At 42.7% G+C, this 20,420-nt stretch overlaps 2 protein-coding genes and 1 long non-coding RNA gene across 4 annotated transcripts in view; 2 read left to right on the forward strand and 1 right to left on the reverse strand.

The window, feature by feature from the left end:
* Positions 1-2,524, forward strand: part of MXI1 (MAX interactor 1, dimerization protein) — a 55,420-nt gene extending 52,896 nt beyond the window's left edge. For both annotated transcript variants that reach the window (XM_064431264.1, XM_064431265.1), the window contains exon 6: positions 640-2,524. In XM_064431264.1, the coding sequence (XP_064287334.1) occupies positions 640-803 (164 nt within the window). In that variant the 3' untranslated portion in view covers positions 804-2,524. The remainder of the gene's footprint in view (positions 1-639) is intronic.
* Positions 2,525-7,923: 5,399 nt separating this feature from the next.
* SMNDC1 (survival motor neuron domain containing 1) lies at positions 7,924-17,448 on the reverse strand. The gene is made up of 6 exons (XM_064431266.1): positions 17,311-17,448; positions 16,608-16,727; positions 13,158-13,300; positions 11,354-11,515; positions 10,427-10,580; positions 7,924-9,640 (listed from the first exon to the last, which is right to left on the reverse strand). The coding sequence occupies exons 2-6, from the start codon at positions 16,725-16,727 to the stop codon at positions 9,503-9,505; spliced, it is 717 nt and encodes a 238-aa protein (XP_064287336.1). The 5' UTR covers positions 17,311-17,448; the 3' UTR covers positions 7,924-9,502.
* A 103-nt stretch (positions 17,449-17,551) lies between these two features.
* The window catches only part of LOC135306793 (uncharacterized), a 101,649-nt gene continuing 98,780 nt past the window's right edge, over positions 17,552-20,420 (forward strand). Inside the window, exons 1-2 of the long non-coding RNA XR_010367565.1 lie at positions 17,552-17,843; positions 18,484-18,632. This is a non-coding gene — a long non-coding RNA (uncharacterized LOC135306793). The remainder of the gene's footprint in view (positions 17,844-18,483; positions 18,633-20,420) is intronic.

Raw genomic sequence — 20,420 nt, forward strand, 5'->3', positions numbered from 1 at the left:
GGTTTGATATTTACAGAAGATGATAGATAGTTTGAGTGTGAGTCTGTAGTTTAAAACAAAATCCTTTAGAAAATTCCGGAACAATATGGGAACAAAGATACCTGGGTAATTAGATCTTTGCTTTTCAAGTATTTCTTAAAAACAAGATGTCTGTTCCAAAATCCACTGAGCATTTGTGAGAGTAACTCAGATCCCCATGATAATCCACGGTAATTGTGTGTGGTCCTGGCTTTGGCAATATAGTGTCAAGCAGCTAGCATGTTTAGGGTTAACTTCATGCTCCATTTTCTTTCTTGCACTCAATTTTATCTCTTTCTTCTTTTTTTCTAACACTGGGGTATTAGAGATCCAAAGAAAGAGGTAGTGGGACAAGCTCGGGATGTGGGGTGGCTCAACCACGCTGACAGTGTGGTTGGCATGTGGAGGAGTGAAACCCCTTTGCTAAATCCCTACAAAAACTCCAAGCTGGTATTAGTCTTCTTATAAATCATGACTCCAGCCCATCCTATCCCAGGGGGAACCTGCCAGATGGCCGCTTCATTCCCTGTGTTAGGGGAGCCCCAGGAGCTCACTGGCACGAAGGGGGCAGTTGGGTGTGTAGTGCTAACCTGTGTGCATTTCTCTCATTTCCCTTTCCAGAAGAGATTGAAGTGGACGTTGAAAGCACAGAGTTCTCCCATGGAGAAGTGGACAATATCAGCACAACCAGCATCAGTGACATTGATGATCACAGCAGCTTGCAGAGTATTGGGAGTGATGAGGGTTACTCCAGCGCCAGTGTCAAGCTCTCGTTTGCTTCCTAGAAACAAGTGAGACAACAGTGCAGGGTGAATTATTTCACTGGGATGATCAAACTGGGTCCTAGATGCCAGTATCCTCTTTCAGAATTGACATATTGACAGCTAGGCCTGGAGAGACCTGTATATAAAGCTTTTTGGGTAAAGGATGCCTCCCCAGAAACCCATATTTGTTCATTTGGTCATGTTACCAATCCCAATTTCTGCTGGCAAAAAGTTAGGCCAAATACTAGTCCCTTTGCAGTCAATGAAATCCGTTTGTTTCTGTGGGACCTGGATCTAGACCTTAGTGATGAAACACTTTGTTTTGAATTTATTTGAAATTGTTTGAAAGAGGATACTAGAAACTCATCCCTCTCTTTCTGTCATGAGATCTGAAAAATGTCAAAATTTCTTACACTGCATTCAGATTGAACAACCGAATTTAGGCCCTTCTGAAGAGCTTTTGTGGTCCTAAAAGGACTGTATCCTAGAGTTTACCACAATCTAATGCTGTCATAATGTACTAGGAAATCTAAGAAGGCTTACGTAGCCAGGAATAACAGTGCCGATAATGATGGAGGTCTCATTCTGTGCCCAGAGGGAGAGGGGCAGCGATGTTCAGGGGAGAACACCATTCAACTCAGCTTTCTGTTGGACATCATTTAAACAGTGAGTACCTCTGAAGCGTGGCTAAAGCGAGAGGTACCCACCTGTAATCTACCAGCACAGGGTGGGCTGTCAGGCCTGGGGCTGTGCCAGCGCCAGCAGGTCCCCGGTAGATGTGTGCCCCTCGCAGGCACACGGCCAGCTGAGGGCAGAGCGAAACCAGCACTCGAGAGGTGACACACCAGACAGTCATGCCCAGATACTGAGCCACTATGACCTTTTTATTTGAAGTGATTTTTTGATAAACATTTGTAAATGTGTTGGGAGGGAAAACACCCCAAGTCTGATGCATCTTTTTAGAGCTTGTCCATATGAAACCTTAGATGTCTTTTATATGAATTTATGCCATGAAAAGATCTCTGTTTTGATGAAGCACTTGACCCAATGAAATGCAAAGATCCTTTTTTTGCCATGCACACAATGGATGAAAGCTGTGCTAAGCTGGAAGAGGCCAGGTTTGGTGGGGGTTTCTTCAGTTTTCTTTTTAGAATCATTCCCTTTGCTGACTTTTGAAGTTCCAGTCCAGTAGTTAACCTAGTTAAGCTCAGCACGTCTCTCATGTTAATGTAACGTTTTGACTGCACGTCCTGTTCCCAAGGGCCTTGCCATCTTATCTGTGCAGGTGCACAGAGCTGTTATAGCGAATGTTTTCTAATTTTCTCCAAGACAAGCATTCTAACCTGCACTTTGAGGGCTTTGCTTTTTTATTTTTGTCTTTTTAATGGCCAGGATTATTTTGTTTTCCAAGTTTTAAAAACCTTAATAGAGTCTTCACCTATGGCATTGTTTGAAACTTTGTATATCCTTAAGTAATTTAATTACCCCTCATTACTAAGAAAAAAAGAGGAAAAAATGCTTTATAAAATTCATAACTTATTGCTGATTTGAATGGGTTGTTAATTTCAGTCCTTTAGATTTTATTTTATTGTTTTAGATAGGGTTGGGTAAAAAGAGGTAAAATAAAGTAAAAAAATAAAGACAACCATATTTAGCAGTGCAGTGGAATTGTGTTTAAATGTTAGCATATGGTCCCCATTAAAGTAGCACTTTAACGCCATTAAACATTTCTGTATCTGAAATGAGTTGTGTTCTTCCATCTTGGTCATTCCTGTCACTTCAGCCAGCTGCTGTTCTTCCTGTGCCCTTCGGTCCTGCGGTCACATCCTGAGCGAGTCTCATGTAGACTTTTGCACTGTGATAAGTTGCCTGTGTTTAAATACTCTGATGTTTCCTCCACTCTCCAAAATGTGTCATTCCCTGTAAGAGGCACAACACACATGCTTGAGTAGAGAAATAATCTTTCCATGGCTGTAATGAATGATTTCTCTCCAGTCTGGGGTTTTTTTAAATTAATTTGCTTACTAAGTTTGCATCTGGTTGCAGTTGTTAAACGTGTTTTCACTTGTGTGCATGTAATCCAGTGTCTCAGTCCATGTGTTCTTTCTGGGAGGTTACCTGGCAGGAGCAGGAGTCTGCCACAGAGTGAATTAAGCTCTAGGTTACAAATGGAGCCAAGGGCTTTGAAAGAAGAAATGCTGCTTGAACTTGCATTGGGGTCTATATGATCTCTAGATGACACAAGGCTTGAAACAGTCTGTAGAGTGGTGAAAGGTAGGAAACTTCAGCTCTAGCAAGGTCTTATTTATTCATTATTATTCTCCTTGGAAGTGTTGACAACTGGCAGTGCTGGTGCTGAGCAGGTGGATACCAGTTGGATTTATTTATTTATGAGCCCTTTTCCGTAGCTGTCACAGCACCTCCTCTTTCCTGTTATTCCTGTTTGTGTTAAATGCCCATTTGGAAAGCAATTCAACAGCTGAGAAGCACTGAAGTTCAAGGGATGGAGAATGGCCGTGCTCTCCTAGTTGGTATAAAACAGTGACTTGTCTATGGTTGGAATAAATGCATTGAAATGTTTGTTTGTAATGCTCTGGGGCAGTTTGGTATTTCCTACCTTTTCTAGTGTTGTGGTCTCAAAAGGGTCCTGATTTCAAGTGCAAGTAAATGGGGAAAATGTCACAGGAGATGAACTTCCATCACCAGCCACCTGCCTGACTGCTCAGCCAGCTGCAGTGGTCCAGCCAGGGGGAGGTCGAGGAAGAAAACAAAACTAAAAACCTTTCGAATGACTCCAAATACCTGTGATTGGTTGCTCTGGTGCTGGTGGGTTCTTTGTAGCAGATCCTAGCAGATTTCAGCTAGAGTTTTGATAATTTCTTATGTGATGGAAACACTTCTCTGGCCTTTCAAAGTTGTCCTGCCCTGCTTTATTTCTGCTTTGTGGACTCTGCCTTTTCTCACCTCACTCAGCTGCCATCCTCCTCAAATCTCCCTTCGCTGTTGTGGTCTCTTGCAGTTCAAGATGACCAATTTTTAGAGAAGTTGCTATAATTTTACAAGAATATGGTGACTTTTCCTGTAAAAGCAGCCTTGGATGCACTTTCCTGAGGCAGCCTTCCCAGGCAGCAGGCAGACATGCACACGCACGCACAGCTCCCTCAAAAGCTCGTTCTGTCAAGTCCTCCCTCTGTAAATTAGATCCCCAGTGGGTCTCTTTGCTACAGACAAACCCATTAAAAAGACCATCCAGCATTTTCCTTCTTTTGACACAAGTGTATTATGGAATGTCATCTCGTGTCTGCAGACAAGGTGGAGATGACTATCTGGCTGCATTTGTCACGGTTATCCTGTGGCGAGTTGTCACTTGAAGGTCATTTTAATGTCCGTTCCATTAGCAGCATGTCAGTGACGAAGGTGGTCTCACATCTGTCTGTCTCAGGAAATCTGTAGGTCAATAGAAAGGGGGTTAACTAGACAGACTTATCATTTTCTGTGCTTGGTGATTGTGTTTTCCTTTTGTTTGCTTGTTTGCTACCATCTGTTTGTGAGCTCTGGCCTCCTGCTTTGCTGCTTTGTTCTCTTGTACTCACTGTTCACTGTTTGTTGTGTTGCCCTGTTGGAATGGGCGAAACATTTGGCTTCAGGGGAAATGGGATCCATTGGGTGTCCTGACTGGAGATAGTTGTTCTCTTTCCTCTCCACCCAGGATCGTGAGCTTTTCTTGTGGCGTTTTTTCTGACACCAAACATGCATCATTGGAGAGAGAAATCAAGGTCACTTCCTGGAAGAGAATGGTAAAAACCAGGACTTTGTTCTGTGGTTAGAGAGCTGATAACAATGAAAAGCTATATAAAAGCAGAATAAAGTCCTATTTTTTTTTCCTGGAGCTTTCTCCCATGGATACATTGTCCAGTGAGTGAGAAATTCCGTGACTTGATAGTGACTGAAACTCCTCTGCATCAGCAATGCAATCTCTGAATTGTCCTGTGGAACCCTCGGGGAAGAGGAGTGTGTCCTTCTGCCCCTCTGTTCCCCAGTCCACACAAAATACCTAAAAATCACTGATGTGCTGTCACATCTTCTTGAAATGTGCCAACACATCTGAGTGACATTTGGGAGGATGAATAGAGGAGAGTGGTGTCTGCACAAAGTTTTCCTTTCACTGAAAGGCAGGTTGTTTAACTGGGAATAATACACCAGCACTGGCTCTGCTTCTCTGCTCATTTCCTCCTGCAAAGAGGGCTGGTCCCTGTGGTTGTTGGGCAGAGGCAGGAACAGGGAGTCTGTGGGTGCTGGTGTTGTGCCTGTGGCACTAAATACCTTTTATGGAGGGGTTCTGTTTGTAGGGTTGTCTCACAACATGCATGTGTTGAGATCCCTTCAAGAGTGTCAAGGATGGGGGATTGCTGAGCAGCCTGTGGGAAGGGTGGATGTGTCCTTCGAGGTGTGGGGCGTGCAGAGCTGAACAGTTGAGTCACATGGTGCTGCTGGCCTGGCTGATGAAGGTCAGAGGTGTGAAATGTAATTTATTTTGGGAAAGATCTTCAACATTAGCCATGCTGTAAAAGCTGTGGGTAGCAGTTTATTTTTATCAGACTGGAAAAAATCAGCCCCTTGGTTTGTAGTACCCCAGTGAGGCCTGGAGAAAGTGGTGGGGTGTGCTGGGTAGTTTGGCTTTTAGAAGTCATCCAACATCTTGGCTTGCAGACTTCTGTACTGCAGACATGTGATGAAGCTTTATTTTAATACAACAAGGATACAGCTTCAGCAAGGATTATTTTTGATGTTGCAGCAAGCCATGAAGGAATTTAAAGTATTTAATGGTGGTTTTAATATTGTGGTTTCTAGTTAAAATGTACAGAGGCCTAGGCCATGACTTGGGCTACCAGTGTTCTTGCTAATGCTCCATTCAGCTAAGGTTAGGAAATTCTTTCTATTTAATCCCGTTTCAAAAATATGTCTCAAAACAATTAATTGGTTTGGATCTCCTCCTGGAAGGCTTGATGGGGAAATACAAAAGCTCTTTCCTATCCCAGAGTGGTGGATAACTGTACAAAATAGTACCCATCACCCCAGGAAATCCCAGTTTCAGCAGGTCAGTCAGACAGGTAAGGTGTAAAATACAGCATCACTTATATTCCTCATGGATAATGTCTCTGGGAAGTAACAGTCTAGGTGAGAGCAAGACTTTTTCAGTCAGCACCCACTGTGGGAAGGCTTTTCACTTCTGTACAGATCAAGGAGTCGGTGTGAGGTGGGTTCAGTGTAAAAAGGGAATTGCTTTACAGAAGGAAGCAATGCAGGTGAGCAGAACCTCAAAGGGAAGCACAGAAGTTTGCTGTAGATTTTGCCTTCTAAACATCTCCACTCTTGAAGTGCAGTCCTCTCAGGTAAAGTCCCTTTTTGTATTACAAACCTGTGAGACTGAACAGCTACATAAATGCCACAGCACTCACTGGCTTTGGGAAGGCGAAAGAGAAATGGATTGCCATGACCATGAGAATTTCAATTTGCTACTGTTGAGACTTCTAGATACTTAAAGTGACTGGGGCAATCCTAGATCTGAGTCAGGTTTATACTGGTTTAATTTCCACAATGGGTTTCAGTTTGCACAGGACTGAGGCTGTACTAGATGAAAGTAAGGCCCTATAGGAAATGGTGGAAGAGGAAACATGCAGCCCATACTGGTCATTTTGCACAGTACCCTTATCTGACAGACACGAATCTCTATTCTCTGACAAATATCTCTTCCATCTCTATAGCCTGGGGTGTTTGAACTCTACTTTTACAGTAACTTTCCCTGTAATTTCAGTGTTTTTAGTACTCTCTGCCTGTAGCAGGATTTGCTGGCACTGGGGTAGGTAATTTGTGTGCAAAGGCCCAATGCAGAGCATGAGTTCCCAGGCTTCTTGCTGTCTAGACCAGCTTAATAAAACTGGAAAATAAATTCTAAAAAAAAACCCCAACCAACTAAAACACCATCAGCCACATTTCAGGTCAACTCAGAATTTGTAATGTAAGGAACCTTGTGTTTTGGCAATTACCAGCATTGCTTCTTGCAAGATTTATTTTTATTACATGAATTTCTCAAGCCACTTTACTAAGGCTGTGTTCCAAAGCCAGATTACAATGAACTGGCCCATCCTGCAGATGAGGCAAGAGCATAAAAAAACTTGATGTGCTATAAGGAATGGTTGTGTGGCCAACACAGCAGTTTTGGTGGGGCGGCTTTCTTGTTCATGTAAGTTGTTCTCAAGTTTCCTCTTCATAGATCAGACCACCCCAGGCACAGTGGTCTCATTGCTTCACTTACTCCAGGTAAGGTGTTTCAGGAAAAAGCCAATCAAAACTTTCTTTTAGCACTTCTTTGCAGTGCCCAACAGAAAAGTTGCAGCGAAGTTCAGGAGGCAACCCCATTACAAGAGGTGACAGTAAAATACTCAGTGGAAAGGTACAAGTTTTGCTGAATTTTTTGAAAGGTTCAGTGAAAACAACTTGGGCTGGACTGTCCCTTGCAGGGGAGGCTCACACCAGCCATTGTGTTCTGATGACTTGCTCTGGAGAGCAAGTTAGTGAACAAATAAATAGCCCTGGGATGGTCTATTCATTGTATTTATTACATTAAAGATAATTGGATTGAGCCTTCTTTTCCAAAGACTATTTTCTGTTAAAAGAAGTAGGCTTCCTGAAAACTCCAGTTCTGCCTGCTTTAGCATGTGTCAGTTCTGACTTCAGGATGCTCCTCTTGGTTAAGTGAAAGGGACACTGTATCACAGCCACCTGTGAAAGACAACAGGTGACCTTCCTCAGCACTGAGCTGTCAGTGTGGCACGACTGTCACCTAGTTAATGTCTCTGCTGGGACATGTGTTTGTAGCTGCAGGCTGCAGTACAAACTCCCTTTCTAAAAAGCAGATTATTTCACTCCTGAGATGTTTTCTATGCGAAAGAAAATTTAAACCCCCCCCCCTGCTACCAGTGAAGATAAGGAATTAAGAGAGATATTCTCTTATGTAATGTAATACTCAGAACCACTTCTGAGTATTACATACTGTCCAGCAGATTCTGCTGTACTCACTCCTGTCCTGACAATTTACCATTGTCCTCCCCCCATGAATAATTCCACTTCACCAAATATATCCAGCAGATTTTAAACACTTTATTTAATAAAAGTTAAACATACAAAACTGAAATTAACACACTTTGTATTCATAAAAATCACCTTCTCCCATTACAGGGAGAACCTTTTCTATGTATGGATTCTAAACTACTGCTTGTAGAGTTTAGCTTGAGTTGTGACTCAGGTAACTGATGGACATTTCCACCAATCAGTGCATCAACAATTGCTGACGTGACCTGATCTAGTTAACAAATTACAAAATGAGCTACATTAACATAATATACAGGGAAATAATGGTCAGGGTTAATGGACAAGACACACATTTTATTTAATGGGGGAAACAGCTGATGTACTCTTGTCCATTAACTCAGCCCTAGATTTTACAAAAATAATATCTACATTGTATACAGGGCTACCCATTAACTTCTTTAAACACATTACGGGTTCAGAGGTGGCTTCACTACCGTAAGTGCGAGACAAGGAACAGAGGAAAGCAAATCACAGAGAGAGTACAAAAAAGCAAGAGCTTTTACACGTGGATTCCTGAAGAAAACTGAAGGGGCTCAGCAGCACTGTAATACAGCTGAAGGTACAATGGACACTAGGGCCAGTCAGTTATGTCAGGACAGAAACTCCCAGCTAACCTTTACTCACTCACAACTAACTAAGTGGGACCTAGGCATTCACATCTGCTGTGCTGTGGTTCTCTAGCCTGGGTGGGGGCCCAGGCACAGGCTGTCACTGCTGTGACTGCACCAACAGGTCTGTGAGTGCACCAACACACCTGCAAGATCTACAAGGCAGGACAGGACAGCTCCTTTCCACAGCACCAGCTCTGACCCCTGGGGATAGATGGGGACTCCTAAGTAAAGTTCCTTGTCCTATGGTTTTCTGGTTACATTTCTTTAACTTCCTATTATAATTTGATGAGTATTTATAAAACAAACAAAGAAAGAAAAACAGCCAACAAGAAACAGCATCTCCTCTGCTGAAATTCAAGTGCAAGAAATTTGGACTGGAATTAAGTCAAATTTATTGTTTCTAGAATGTAAGTGATCATTAGTAATAAAGATCCTATCAGCCCTGTTCTGCCCTCATTTACAGCTGTACAAACTGATCCACAGTGGATTTGTAAGGGAGTTATTTAAACTTTCTTAGCAACTCCATGTGACATGTCAGCTCTCTCCCAGAGCTGCAGCAGCTCTGTAATGCTGAGCATGTCACAGACAGCACCGTGACTACAGAAACCAGGGAGGCTCTTAAGGTGCCATTTTTATACCACCACTTTTTCTGAAGGGAAAAAGAAAAAACCTTCACTACTGGTATGAATGAAAGATTCAAAGCTGCAGACAAACACTGCTTAGAAAGTAACAGGCAACAGCAGTTCATGAATGTTTACCTGCTACAAAAAGTTTAATGGTTGGGGGGGCTCAAATCAATAGCTGGAGATTTAAGGCTCAAATGAGCTGAAGCCAAAGTGATGGTGACAAAATGGACTACTCACTATGTGCCAACAAATAATTTACTTTTAGAAAAATATAATGATAAAAAGGTAAGTGTAAAGCCCTGCAGAGATGAAGTTCCACCTTTTCCACCTGTTACTGAGGCATCAGATGCCTGACATTATATTTAGAGGTATCTTGATACTGTGTCATAGGTTTGTCTGCAATTCCACATGTTCCAACGCCAACCTTGCCAGTTACACTCTCAGGGGAGGCAAAAATACTCCTTTTCACCTGCAAATAAAACAGAAAACATCATTTCTGAGTAATTACTCGCTGGATTTTACAAAAAAAACCCCCAAGCAATCATTACCATCTGAAGTGCTTGAACAGTCTCAACTTTTGCCCTACAGATGGGGCACTTGCTAACAGCCAGCTCAGATGTGTTGTCACTGAGTGAAGCAATGGGGCTGGGAACTTCTGGCACCTCAGTACTGGATGTGATTGCGGTACTGAGGATCTCAGGTCAGGCCAAGAAGGAATAAAATTCACCTCTCATAAGGGCATCTCTAATAATTGCTCAAAAGGAAGACTGAAGTTTTACCACTGTGTCTGGCAGAAACTGAAGTTTTACCACTGTGTCTTGGTCAAGCCATGACAGAAATGGAATAAGACTTCATGTCCTTGCTGCCTTTTTTGCCCTACACTTGCTGTTCCAGGGCACGTCCTCAGCACTGTGCCTCCTGGGTCATAAACACAGCAAGAAGCCAGACTTGGAGGTTTAGAGGGGCCCTCAGGTTCTTGGCTCCAACAAACACCAGCTGGCAACTGATTCAAGCCCCGTTCTCCCAGCCAAGTGCAAGCTCACCTTCTTAGGAGCAGCACTCCTCCAAAACAATCCAGTAAAAAAACAGGCATTTGAAGTGCACAAAATACAAAAATGCACACTTCAGAATCCCAAAGACACCCAAATCCCTGTGTATGTGCATCCCTTTAAAAACCACCTCCTTCTTTCTCCCAAGTTACTGCACACAAGTCTATGCCCTGTTGCTACTCACATACTGACAAAAGTAAACAAACCTGGCCTTTTTTGTTTTTAGAATAGGCTCTGTTGTTAAACTGTTGCCACTTGACTTTCTGGTCCTCTCGTTCCTGTTCAAGTTCTTTAATTCTCTGAGCTTTTTTCAAAGCTTTCTTCTTTTTATACTCTCGTTGCTGGGCTATCATCTCTTTTCTGGAGAAATGGAAAAAACAAAAACAAAAAACAAACCCCACATTTTATGTTTGTGCCTCTTTCTGTAACAAACTAAAATCTGACTGTAACACAGACATACACATTAGTTTTCCAGAAGTAAATTACAGAAATAAAGCTTGCAAATTCACCATTTCTAGGAGGTAAAAAAAAAAAACAAAAAACCCCAAAAACCTAAGAATCCAAATCTAATCTTTCCATTAATAAGCATTACCTTAGTTATTTATGTATTTGCCAAACACAGCAACCCATGGGATTGGGCACAGTTCATTTCTGGGTGAAATGGGACCTGTCAGCTCTTCTACATTTCAGAAACATCTTAGGTTTGGAAAATGCAAATAACCCATTGGAGTGAAAAGCCCAAACTTTTTTGGAGGTCTGCAAGATTCTGATGCTACCCATTATTGGACAGGGATGGAAGGAAAAGGACAAAGATTACTTCAGTGAGGATAAGGAAGTTGAAAGAGTCAGTCTATGCCACAATTCCCTTTTAGGGAAGGGATCACTGGCTATAACAAACTCTGATGAATTGTACCATCTTTTTTTTTTTCCAAAGTAAAAAAAAGTTTTCAGCCCTTACAAATACCTTCCTGTGTTAGACATAGCAGGATACTAAGTAAATGTAAATTTAAAACAAAAAGAAACCAAAAAAACACCTATTTCATTAACCAATTTTTATAGGGACAAAAAGAAAACAACCAACCCAAAAGCAACCCACAAAGCAGCATTCAGACTTCTATCTGTGTATTACTTACTTGGACATGGGTTTGTTGCCACTGTCCTCTTTTGCTTTCCTTCCCTCTTCCACAGGCTTGAGGTTGAACAGAGGTGTGACTTCAGCATTGCCATACCCAGCAAAGGTAACTGCAGCTGTTCCATTCTCCTCATCTATTTCTTCAATCTCAGCTTCGTAACACCTGTAAAGATATCATGGCTGTAAGCATGTGAGTAAAGCTTTAATACTCAGCCCTTCAACACCTACATCAGCCAGCTAATGCCTCTAAGTGAAAAAGATGCAGATACCAGCCTTCATTTTCAGGAGTAATACACAAATCAAACCAAGATATTACTGTCTTTAGGTCAAAGGGACACAGGTACAAAGACTGGCATCTGCTGTATTTGACCTTTAGCTTCAACAAGCAATGCCCTCACAGCTTTCACGACTAATGATTAATGCTGAGGCCAATCTAATCAGCTATCCTGATTTGGTTTTAGTTCTGGCAGGTCATGGGATAGGAAAAAAAAAATGCTGCAATCACAGAACTCATTGAGGAGTTTCAGAAAATGTCAGCTCAGAAGTGCAAAGCTTTGGTTTAATTTTCTCCATAACACAAAGAATTAAGAAAAACTGAAGCTTTCAAAATATTCCCTCTTCAACACTTTAAAGCTTAAAAGTTTTCTTATTGATTTAAAACAGCAATTTTGAAATTTTCACAGAAATCAGTCCATTTCATATTTATGTGTATGAAATGCTTTGGTCAAACTGATCTCAAAACACACAAAAACCCAAAAGTCTAGCTAGCTCTTTATGAAACACTGTTCACTTAAGAAATGCTGCAACAGAAGAAGCAGCATTTCTGCTTTTCAAAAAAAAGCAGAACAATAAAGTCCAATAAGATGCATTTCCATGAACACTCTGACACACTCTTCCCCAAGCTCTGAACCTGTAACCAAGGGATGAGGCCAAAAAAGAATGACTCAGTGGTGACCTAAGACTAAGAGATTCAGTTTTTAAGTTCTAACACAAAAATATTTTACTCATTAATAAACAGAAGAACTGTTCACTTTTAGATTAGTTTTCTACTTAAGACATCAAGAGCTATATCAAAATCTTTACATGGTTATTACATTGTTAAAAGAAGCATGATCATCCAATAACAGAGCCTCTCTTCAAGGGGTAAAAATTGCAATATTGGTCCTGCATAATCAGTTTTTTTTAAGCTGCAAGTTACATATTTGCAGTACAAAAAGTAGTTTCTGAATGTTTGTTTCCAAGTTTTTGGAGTCAGAATGATTTGCTTGGGTTCCCAGAACTACACAGGATAATATATGAGACCAAACCCAAAAGGTTGATTAATTCTACAGTTACATTACAGTTATTTTATAGCCAAACCCAGCATTTTCAATTAAAGATTGAACATTAATTTTCCATTAGAGGCCCAAACTGAGATACAGCAAGCATTTTTCTTCATAGTAATTGGTGACACACATATATGAATGCAATGACAAATCATGAATTGCACATCCCAAAAGCTTTGCAAGACTGTCCTAACAGACCAATTCTTTCCATCTACCATTTATTACACAAGCAAATGGATTTTACAAAATGGATTTTTTTCACTAACCTACTTTTATAAGGTTAGTGAAAAAAAGGGCCCCCCATCTCTTTGCTACCTAAAATACTGACCTTTAATAAACAGTCCAAGAACACTTAATACCACATTTATTTCGTAATTTCTTTTTGCTTTTAGTCACCCTGGTCAATTCAAACTGAATGAAAGTCTCTTACCATTGATTGCACTATTTCATGTAACTGTTAGAGAAGCTTTCTACACTTACTGTCCATCCTCACTCCATATGGCCATACACCTGTCCCCAACCTTCCATGAGTGACTGGGCAGGGCGGACGCGGAGCTGTCAGAACTCGCAAGAGTTTCCGAAGGTTGTGTTGAAAGGAGGTCTTTGGTTAACTCTATGACTTCCTATAAAAGACAAAAATCCACAAAAAATAATTTTTCGAATTCCTCTTACCAAGCATATTTTTACCCCAAGCTCACTGGTTTTGGTTTGATTTTTTTAAAGTTGCTGTATTACATTCATTGCCGATGTGTGAATTACACTCACTTTCGTTTCTTAATAATTTAATTAAACTCATTAATTGCAATTGTAGATAAAAATATGTATGGTCCTCGCTGTACTGCTGTAAAGCTGCCCATGCCCTCCTCCAATTCTCAAAAAGTAGCCTATTATTTTTCATAGCATCCAGACTCAGGGTGGCAGAGCACCCTCCAAGCTGTGAAGCCCTCTCATTTTGCTACAAAGCACACTAAAGAACTGGCTTCCTTAGGTCGTTTTGATAGAAGTGTTTGTTTTTTTCCCAAGTTCCCTGACTTTGAGATTTCAGGTCAGGCCTTGCTAATTCAAGATGACAAAGTAACAACATTTCCCAGTTCCTTTACACATGATTCATTTGCAAGCAGGAGTTTGCAAAACCCTCTCCCAATTTCCTGTAAATGTTACAGTAAAGACTAAGCAATCAAGACCTCTCTTGGATTTCACTAGGGTTAAAAGTCAAAGGAGACAGCACCTCAAGGGCCATGTAAACTTTCTGTATAACGCAAAGAAACATTGCTGGCCCTAAAGAAGAAAAAAATCTTTAATTCTTTGAGTACCTCAGCAAGAACAAGTCACTCTCCTAACAAACAGTAAACATTTCAGTCAGGGGAGGGTTACAGGCAGTGTTCAAAGGCTGAACTTTCCTCCCCATTTCACATCTTACTTCAGCTATGGGCACACAAAGACTCAGGAAAATGCAGTAAAGGAGCTGTTCATCATCCCTTAAGAGCCTAAAGGATTATAAGCACTTCCCAAGTAAGTTTATACATCATAAACTTGCATGCACTTTTATCTGATAAACTATGCATCTAGCATCAAAGGCCCAACAGTTTGTTTCTGTTGCAGCATGTTAATGTCTGGATTTCCAACAGCTAATAAAAGTTTTGCTCGTTGCTTTGGAGGAGCTGCTGGTTAACAAGTACTCCAGTGAGCACAGCCAGTAGCAACTGTGAGCACAGGAACACACAATTACTTCTACTACTTAGCCCACCATTTTCCTAATACCACAGCTAAAGCACAACAGATTTTGATTATCAAGTTACCTAATTTGAGAACATACAGCATTAGCCTAATTTTCCCTCCCAGGTGCAAAATCCCAAACTATTCCTTAACATACAGGTAGCTGTGTTCTGCAAATGCAGGAGGCATCGTGGCTTAAGACAAGTATCTCTCTCAGCAGGTCAAGTACATCCATCAGGCACAAGGCACTCCTGAAAACAAGTGCTTCAGGTATTGCAACTGTTGACTAATTCCTGCCTCAGAGATGGCTTATTCTAGAACTTGGATGTGAATAGTTTCAGACGGGTCTACCAAGAATCCTCTGAATTTAATAAAGCCCCTTAAACACAAGGCTTAAAATAACCAAACTTTTGGTAAAAATCTTCATACTGTAATGCTCAGCTCACAAGACAGAGACATTAATTTTACTGCAAGCCATGAGTTCTCAAGTCTTTAAGAGATCATTCCAAGAAAATTTCTGAGCAGGACTTGGACTACCACAGCAGCTCAGTACAGCCAAACAGGTTGAACAACATGGCTTGGTGCCACATCCCGTGATAAGGAGGTGTGACCCACAGGGAACACTACTTGGTTTGCCAAGATTTTTCCTGACCAACTGGTCTTCACAAAGCCAGACAGAGCTCTACACTCCAGAGCACAACACCCACAGATCTCATCTCCAATTACAGAAGATGACAGCTGCCATCAATCCTAGAGAAGGTAAGTTTGGGTCTTGGGTGCACAGATACTGTCTTAGAAATGCTTTGGTGAACCAAAAGCAAAAAGCTAACTACTTCTAACAATTTCTTCTAATATTTAATCTTGAATAATCTAAGCATACAAAATGCATCAGTACTTATAATAGGAAAAAGATGTTCCAGTAACATAGTAACCATCTTTTTGAACAGACAAAAAGCTGTTTAGTTGGGACACTGCATCAAACCCACTCTTACAGCTGTTTGCTTAGTTGGCATATATCAAGTCTGCAAAACATTATGTCATTTTCAAGGTGGAACATACGGATAGCAAACCTTTTGGGGACGAAAGTGTAAAGATCTTCCCCATTCTGTGCAGAAAGCTTTTATTAAAAAGTTTGCAAGTTGTCCTTTCACATCAATGATCTCTGCATATCAAAGCCGAGGTCGTGTTGGTATCGGAAATATCATCCCATATGGGTTTTGCTGTGCATTTTAAAAATATAAAAATATACACATGCTTTTAACAGTGTACAACAGAGCACATTCAGATGATCTATAAAGTGCCTTGTGGGCACAAGCCTTTGCAGTTTACAAGGAATTCTAAGGATCACTGTTTGGAGGCACTACTTGTGTTTTGGTTTTGAAGCCCCCATCTTTCACTGTTATTTCCATACAGAGCAGTGGTCACTGAACCTTGCACTGGGGAGTTTTATGTATTTTTACACCTGATGGCTAAAGCAATCTAAACAGAAATGAAGCAGCATCTTGCACTCTCATGGCAGATTTTAACAGCACTGCTGGGATTTGCTATATGCCAATGTGTCTTTATAGGAACAAGAATCTAAAAGACCACTCGTACATTTAAAATTAGGCTGGTGGCCTTCCTGTCACTAAACCACATCCCAAGGACCAGAAATGGGTTTTAGCTGTTAGGCACTCACTAAGCTCTTGTGACAAATGAAAAACACAACTCTTTTCCTTTCTTATACAGAAACACAAGACTCAGATGCACAAGGAATACAGAACTACACTCCAAAGCTTTTAACACTGCAAATGCATTTAATGAGTAAGCAGGTTCTGGATGAAGTTATTTGAGAACTCAGTAAGAACATCATGGTAAGCTAAACCATCAGGCTTCAGCATTGGTAAAAGCAATAAAAAATAATGACTTTGAGAAATGCTTCAGGGGAAAAAAAATTAAAACCCAGCACATAGTAAAGACAGCACTGGCATATCTTTCACCTCTCTGGTCAAAGTTTAAAGAAAAAGAGTTCGCTGTGTAAATTAGTACATCTTTTTAGCAATCAAAAAAAATATACTTAAAATATTTTGGGTTTTTACAAACCAAGCCTATCAAGCTATGTGGAATGAAAGTGACTAGCCCACCAAGTGTCTGGTTTTGTTGCAGGACAAATGTTTAGGAAAGTTAAAACACTTGTAAAATACCCTGATGTTTCACCTACCCTCAAGTTCTCACCTGTAAATCTTTCTTCAGTTTCAGTAAGTCCTCATTGTCTGCATTGCCAGATAAGGCAGCCTCGACTTGCTGGAGCTGAGCTTTGTAGCTGGCCAACTGCTTCGCAAGGTCTTCTGACATCTACAAGGAACACACACGCACAAACCCCACATCAAAACAACGCCTTTGCTGCTTTTTAATCACGCCCTGCGCTCCAAGTGAGGTGAATTGACAACAACAACAAAAAGAAGCCGTTACTAACGTGTTAGAAACACAGCTCATTAAGTTTCAATGCTGAGGTTCTGTTCAGAATCTGACTACAGATTCCCGCTCAGTTAATTTCCGCGCAGCTCGGGCTGCCCTCGAGCGCCGGCTGAACACGGGGGCTCACACACGTGTCCGAGTGCGGGGCGCCGCGCGGCCTGCGGCGAGGGCAGCGGGGCCTGGGGCGAGCCCGCAGCCCCGCGGCTCCCAAAAACGCACGCCGGTCCCCACGAGCCCCGCGCCCTGCGGCGTGTGCCTCCGGTGCCCACACGCCGAGCCTCCGCGCCGAGTGCCCCGCGGCCCCGGCCCCGCCGGGCTCCCGGCGCGGAGAACGGGCGGGCCCGGGCCTGCGGCTGCCGCGGGCCCTGCCAGGCCGCGGCCGGGCCCAGCGCAGGCGCGGCCCGCCGGGAGCGGGCAGGGGCCGGGCAGGGGCCGGGCCGGCGGGCCGCGGCGGTCTCACCTCGGCGGCGCGGGCGGCGGTGGCGGTGCGGGCCGTGCCCGGGCCGGGGCTCGCGGGGTCCCGTCCGCTCCGGCTCCTTCCGCCGCCGGGGCTGGGGGGGGCGCCAGGGGCGGGGCCTCGGCCGGCGCGCGCCGGCGCTCGCGAGAAGCGGTCACGTGTGCGGCCGGCCCGCGAGCGCGTCACGCGGCGGCCCGCGGGTCACGTGGCTGGGCGCCCCGCCCACCGCCCCGCGAGGGGGCGGGGCCGCGGCTGAGGGACGGCTGAGGGCCGGGGGGGGGGCGGCGCCCGGAATTTAAAGTTCCTTATTTAAAATATCGCTCTGGGAGTCTCGGCTCCGGGAAACGTGGCAGGCTTGTGCTTCGGAGCACTCACTGCTGCACGGGACCAGGAGTCCCTGACCCTGCCTGGACCCAGGGGCTTTGCTCACTCACGTCTTTGTTCCTGACAATATCAAGTACAGCAACACCCTCTGGCTGCTTACGCGATCATTAGAACCACGCACAGAAACTTACTACCAGGCAGCTTAGAAGAGAGTAAGTTTCAATATTTGTCCTGGAACAGGAGAGGAAACAGAGGAGAAAAAAGCTCAGTGGCTTCTTCAAGCCTGTCACAGGAAGAAAATATATATTTCTGGTGGAAAGCCAGTGATGAATTTGGCTGCGAGCCAGGCAAATTAAAGAGATGCCCAAAAATTTTCTTCATATTAGCAGGAGGTTCAGTGTCTCCTGCAAACATGCTGTCCCTCACGGTCACAGGCACAGGAAGCTGGCTTCACTCACTGCGTTTGTTTATGTATTATGAGGAAAATATATCTACTGTGTTCCATGACACTTGATGTATGTCCTCCAAGGATATCCTGATGCCGAATGAAACACATTCCTGTATCTTGGTGTAATTAAAATGCAGAAATTACTGGACACTGTTCAGAGATGATTGATGACAGCAAGTGTAACAATGAAAGTAGCAACAGCAACTTTTTGGTGTTTTCATTTTTATGCAATAAAAACTAGAAATTGTTAAGGAAACATTTTCTGATAAGACTTTGCGGACAGATCAGCAACTGTTGAAATGCATACACATAATTTTTAATACAGAGTGATCCTAATGACTTTGTGATAACACCTATCAGCTAGAACGGGCATTTGTACAATCAATTTCAACTTCACATTTCAGGACAAGAAATCTGTGCTGTATCTGTAGGACTGAGAGGGACTGAGAAGGCATCCGCTGTCCAGCTACCTCCAGAGGCAGCAACCAGGAGAACACTTCTGTGGTTGTATCAGCAGGAGCAAGCATAAAGAGGCATTTTATTTCTATAAAAGGTTTGGTGAGAGTTAATACTGAAGTAGTTTTATGATTATATAGTAGAGTATGTAGTTTACAGTGGAGTATAGTAGAGTATGTGGTCTGCAGAAATCTAAAAAGAGACACCAACATTATAAGATATATATATATATATATCTTATATATAGAAAGACAAGCCAGATCTTGAAAAGACTGATCTTTAATTCCTACAAATTGAAAATTCTCATTAATTGCATCCTTAACGCTGTATTTATCTTCACCTAAAAATAGAGACCTTTTTTGTGTCTCTGACTAAAGAAGCTCTTTTATACTACATTGAGGGGAAACAGTGTAAGGAGGACATCTTCCTGCTGTTTTACAGATTACACTTTTTTTTAAATATGTTTTATAGGTCATTAAATGTTTGCTGCTTGGATGGATACGTACATAGTAGCACATTAGCATTACTTATAGCAATACAAATGACTTAGCAACCGGGGAAAAAAGGCAACTTAATTGCCTTTTACCGAAGGCGAGCTCTGTTGCCATTAGCTTTGGGGCTCTCAGCTGTGATTCCCGGGGGAAGCTGTCCGGCTGACCTGGCTGTACTTGTGAAACAGCGAGGGAAAATCGGTGTGACCGGAGCCGTGCTGGGAATGGTGGCCGGGCATGGCCCAGCCGGGTGCAAGGCGAGGTTTGCGGCACCGGGCATGGCCCAGCCGGGTGCAAGGCGAGGTTTGCGGCCCCGGGGAGGGCTGGGCATGCCCTGGAAGGAAGGGCTGCCTGCCCTCGGGACAAGCCGCTGGCGCGTCCCGCAGCCAGGAGGGGGCAGTGGTGCTGCGCAGGAGCTCTGCATCGCCCGCCGCCTTTCGCTGCCTCTGCTGCGGGCCCGCAATTCCGCCTCTTTTCTACAGACTGCTGCGAGATTTTTATAGCTAGATAATGGGAATGCATAGAGGAAGTTGTTCCTGAGGGTAACTGGGACTATGCAGTTACGTGGATGTGCTTTGGTAAATAAGTACACTTAAATCCGCAGCATTCTGCATTCCTAAATGTTAAATCTTGAAGCACTTACGGGTCAGAAATGCGAGTGCTGAGCAGCAACCAAAGCTGTGAAGATGTTATTATGTCACAATGATTTAATGTCCTGTTTTTCAGCTTTGTATGGATGTGTTGTTGTGCTCAGCACAGAGACCTAGCCACTAGCCAAAAATTGGCTCCTGCAAACAAACTGGTCTGTCCTCATGACAGAAATTTCAACCCAAGTCTAGGCCAGAATGGAAACACTGAATCTTTTCAGGCTTTTCTGATAGGCTGTCTGCATGGCAGATATTGCCCTGTATTTGGGGCAGCATGTCAATCTTGAAAGTTATTGGTATATTAATTTGGATTAAGAAAATATTGTATTAATATTTCAATTTTTAGGATCGTTTTCCTGAAGGTGCAGGAGTTTTTTGTTCAGTTGTCCTGTGCCTCTAAGCAAAATTAGCTTTATTTTTGGGGAGGCAGTTACCATTTGTCATTGTAAGCAGAACTGTCAAATTTGTCCATAGATGCCATTATGCAATATTTTCCATTATGAGGCATTTTGTTGTTGTTGCTTCCACAAAATTTATTTCTGCCACTTGATTTTGGCTTTTTTTTTTTTTCTGCACCAGCTGTTTGAGTCTGACTGAATTTAGCAGTTCAAGGCTTGGCTCTTATAAAACCAAGTTATAGAAAGAAATTCTGCTTTCCCAGATGCTTGATTAAAATACACACACTGGTGAGAGGTTCAAGTGCCTCTTTGCTTTAAGGCGTGGGCTGAACATTTCTCAGGGAAGTTC

This window comes from Passer domesticus, chromosome 8, assembly GCF_036417665.1.
Source record: "Passer domesticus isolate bPasDom1 chromosome 8, bPasDom1.hap1, whole genome shotgun sequence".
In the NCBI taxonomy this organism is placed as follows: domain Eukaryota; kingdom Metazoa; phylum Chordata; class Aves; order Passeriformes; family Passeridae; genus Passer; species Passer domesticus.

What these genes read in the sequence shown, in the direction of transcription:
- SMNDC1 (XM_064431266.1), bottom strand. Translation starts at nt 16,727, where the DNA reads ATGTCAGAAGACCTTGCGAAGCAGTTGGCCAGCTACAAAGCTCAGCTC. An exon ending in ATATGGAGTGAGGATGGACA is followed by an intron (nt 11,516 to 13,157) that starts GTAAGTGTAGAA and finishes ATATCTTTACAG; the next exon opens with GTGTTACGAAGCTGAGATTG. An exon ending in GGCAACAAACCCATGTCCAA is followed by an intron (nt 10,581 to 11,353) that starts GTAAGTAATACA and finishes CCATTTCTCCAG; the next exon opens with AAAAGAGATGATAGCCCAGC.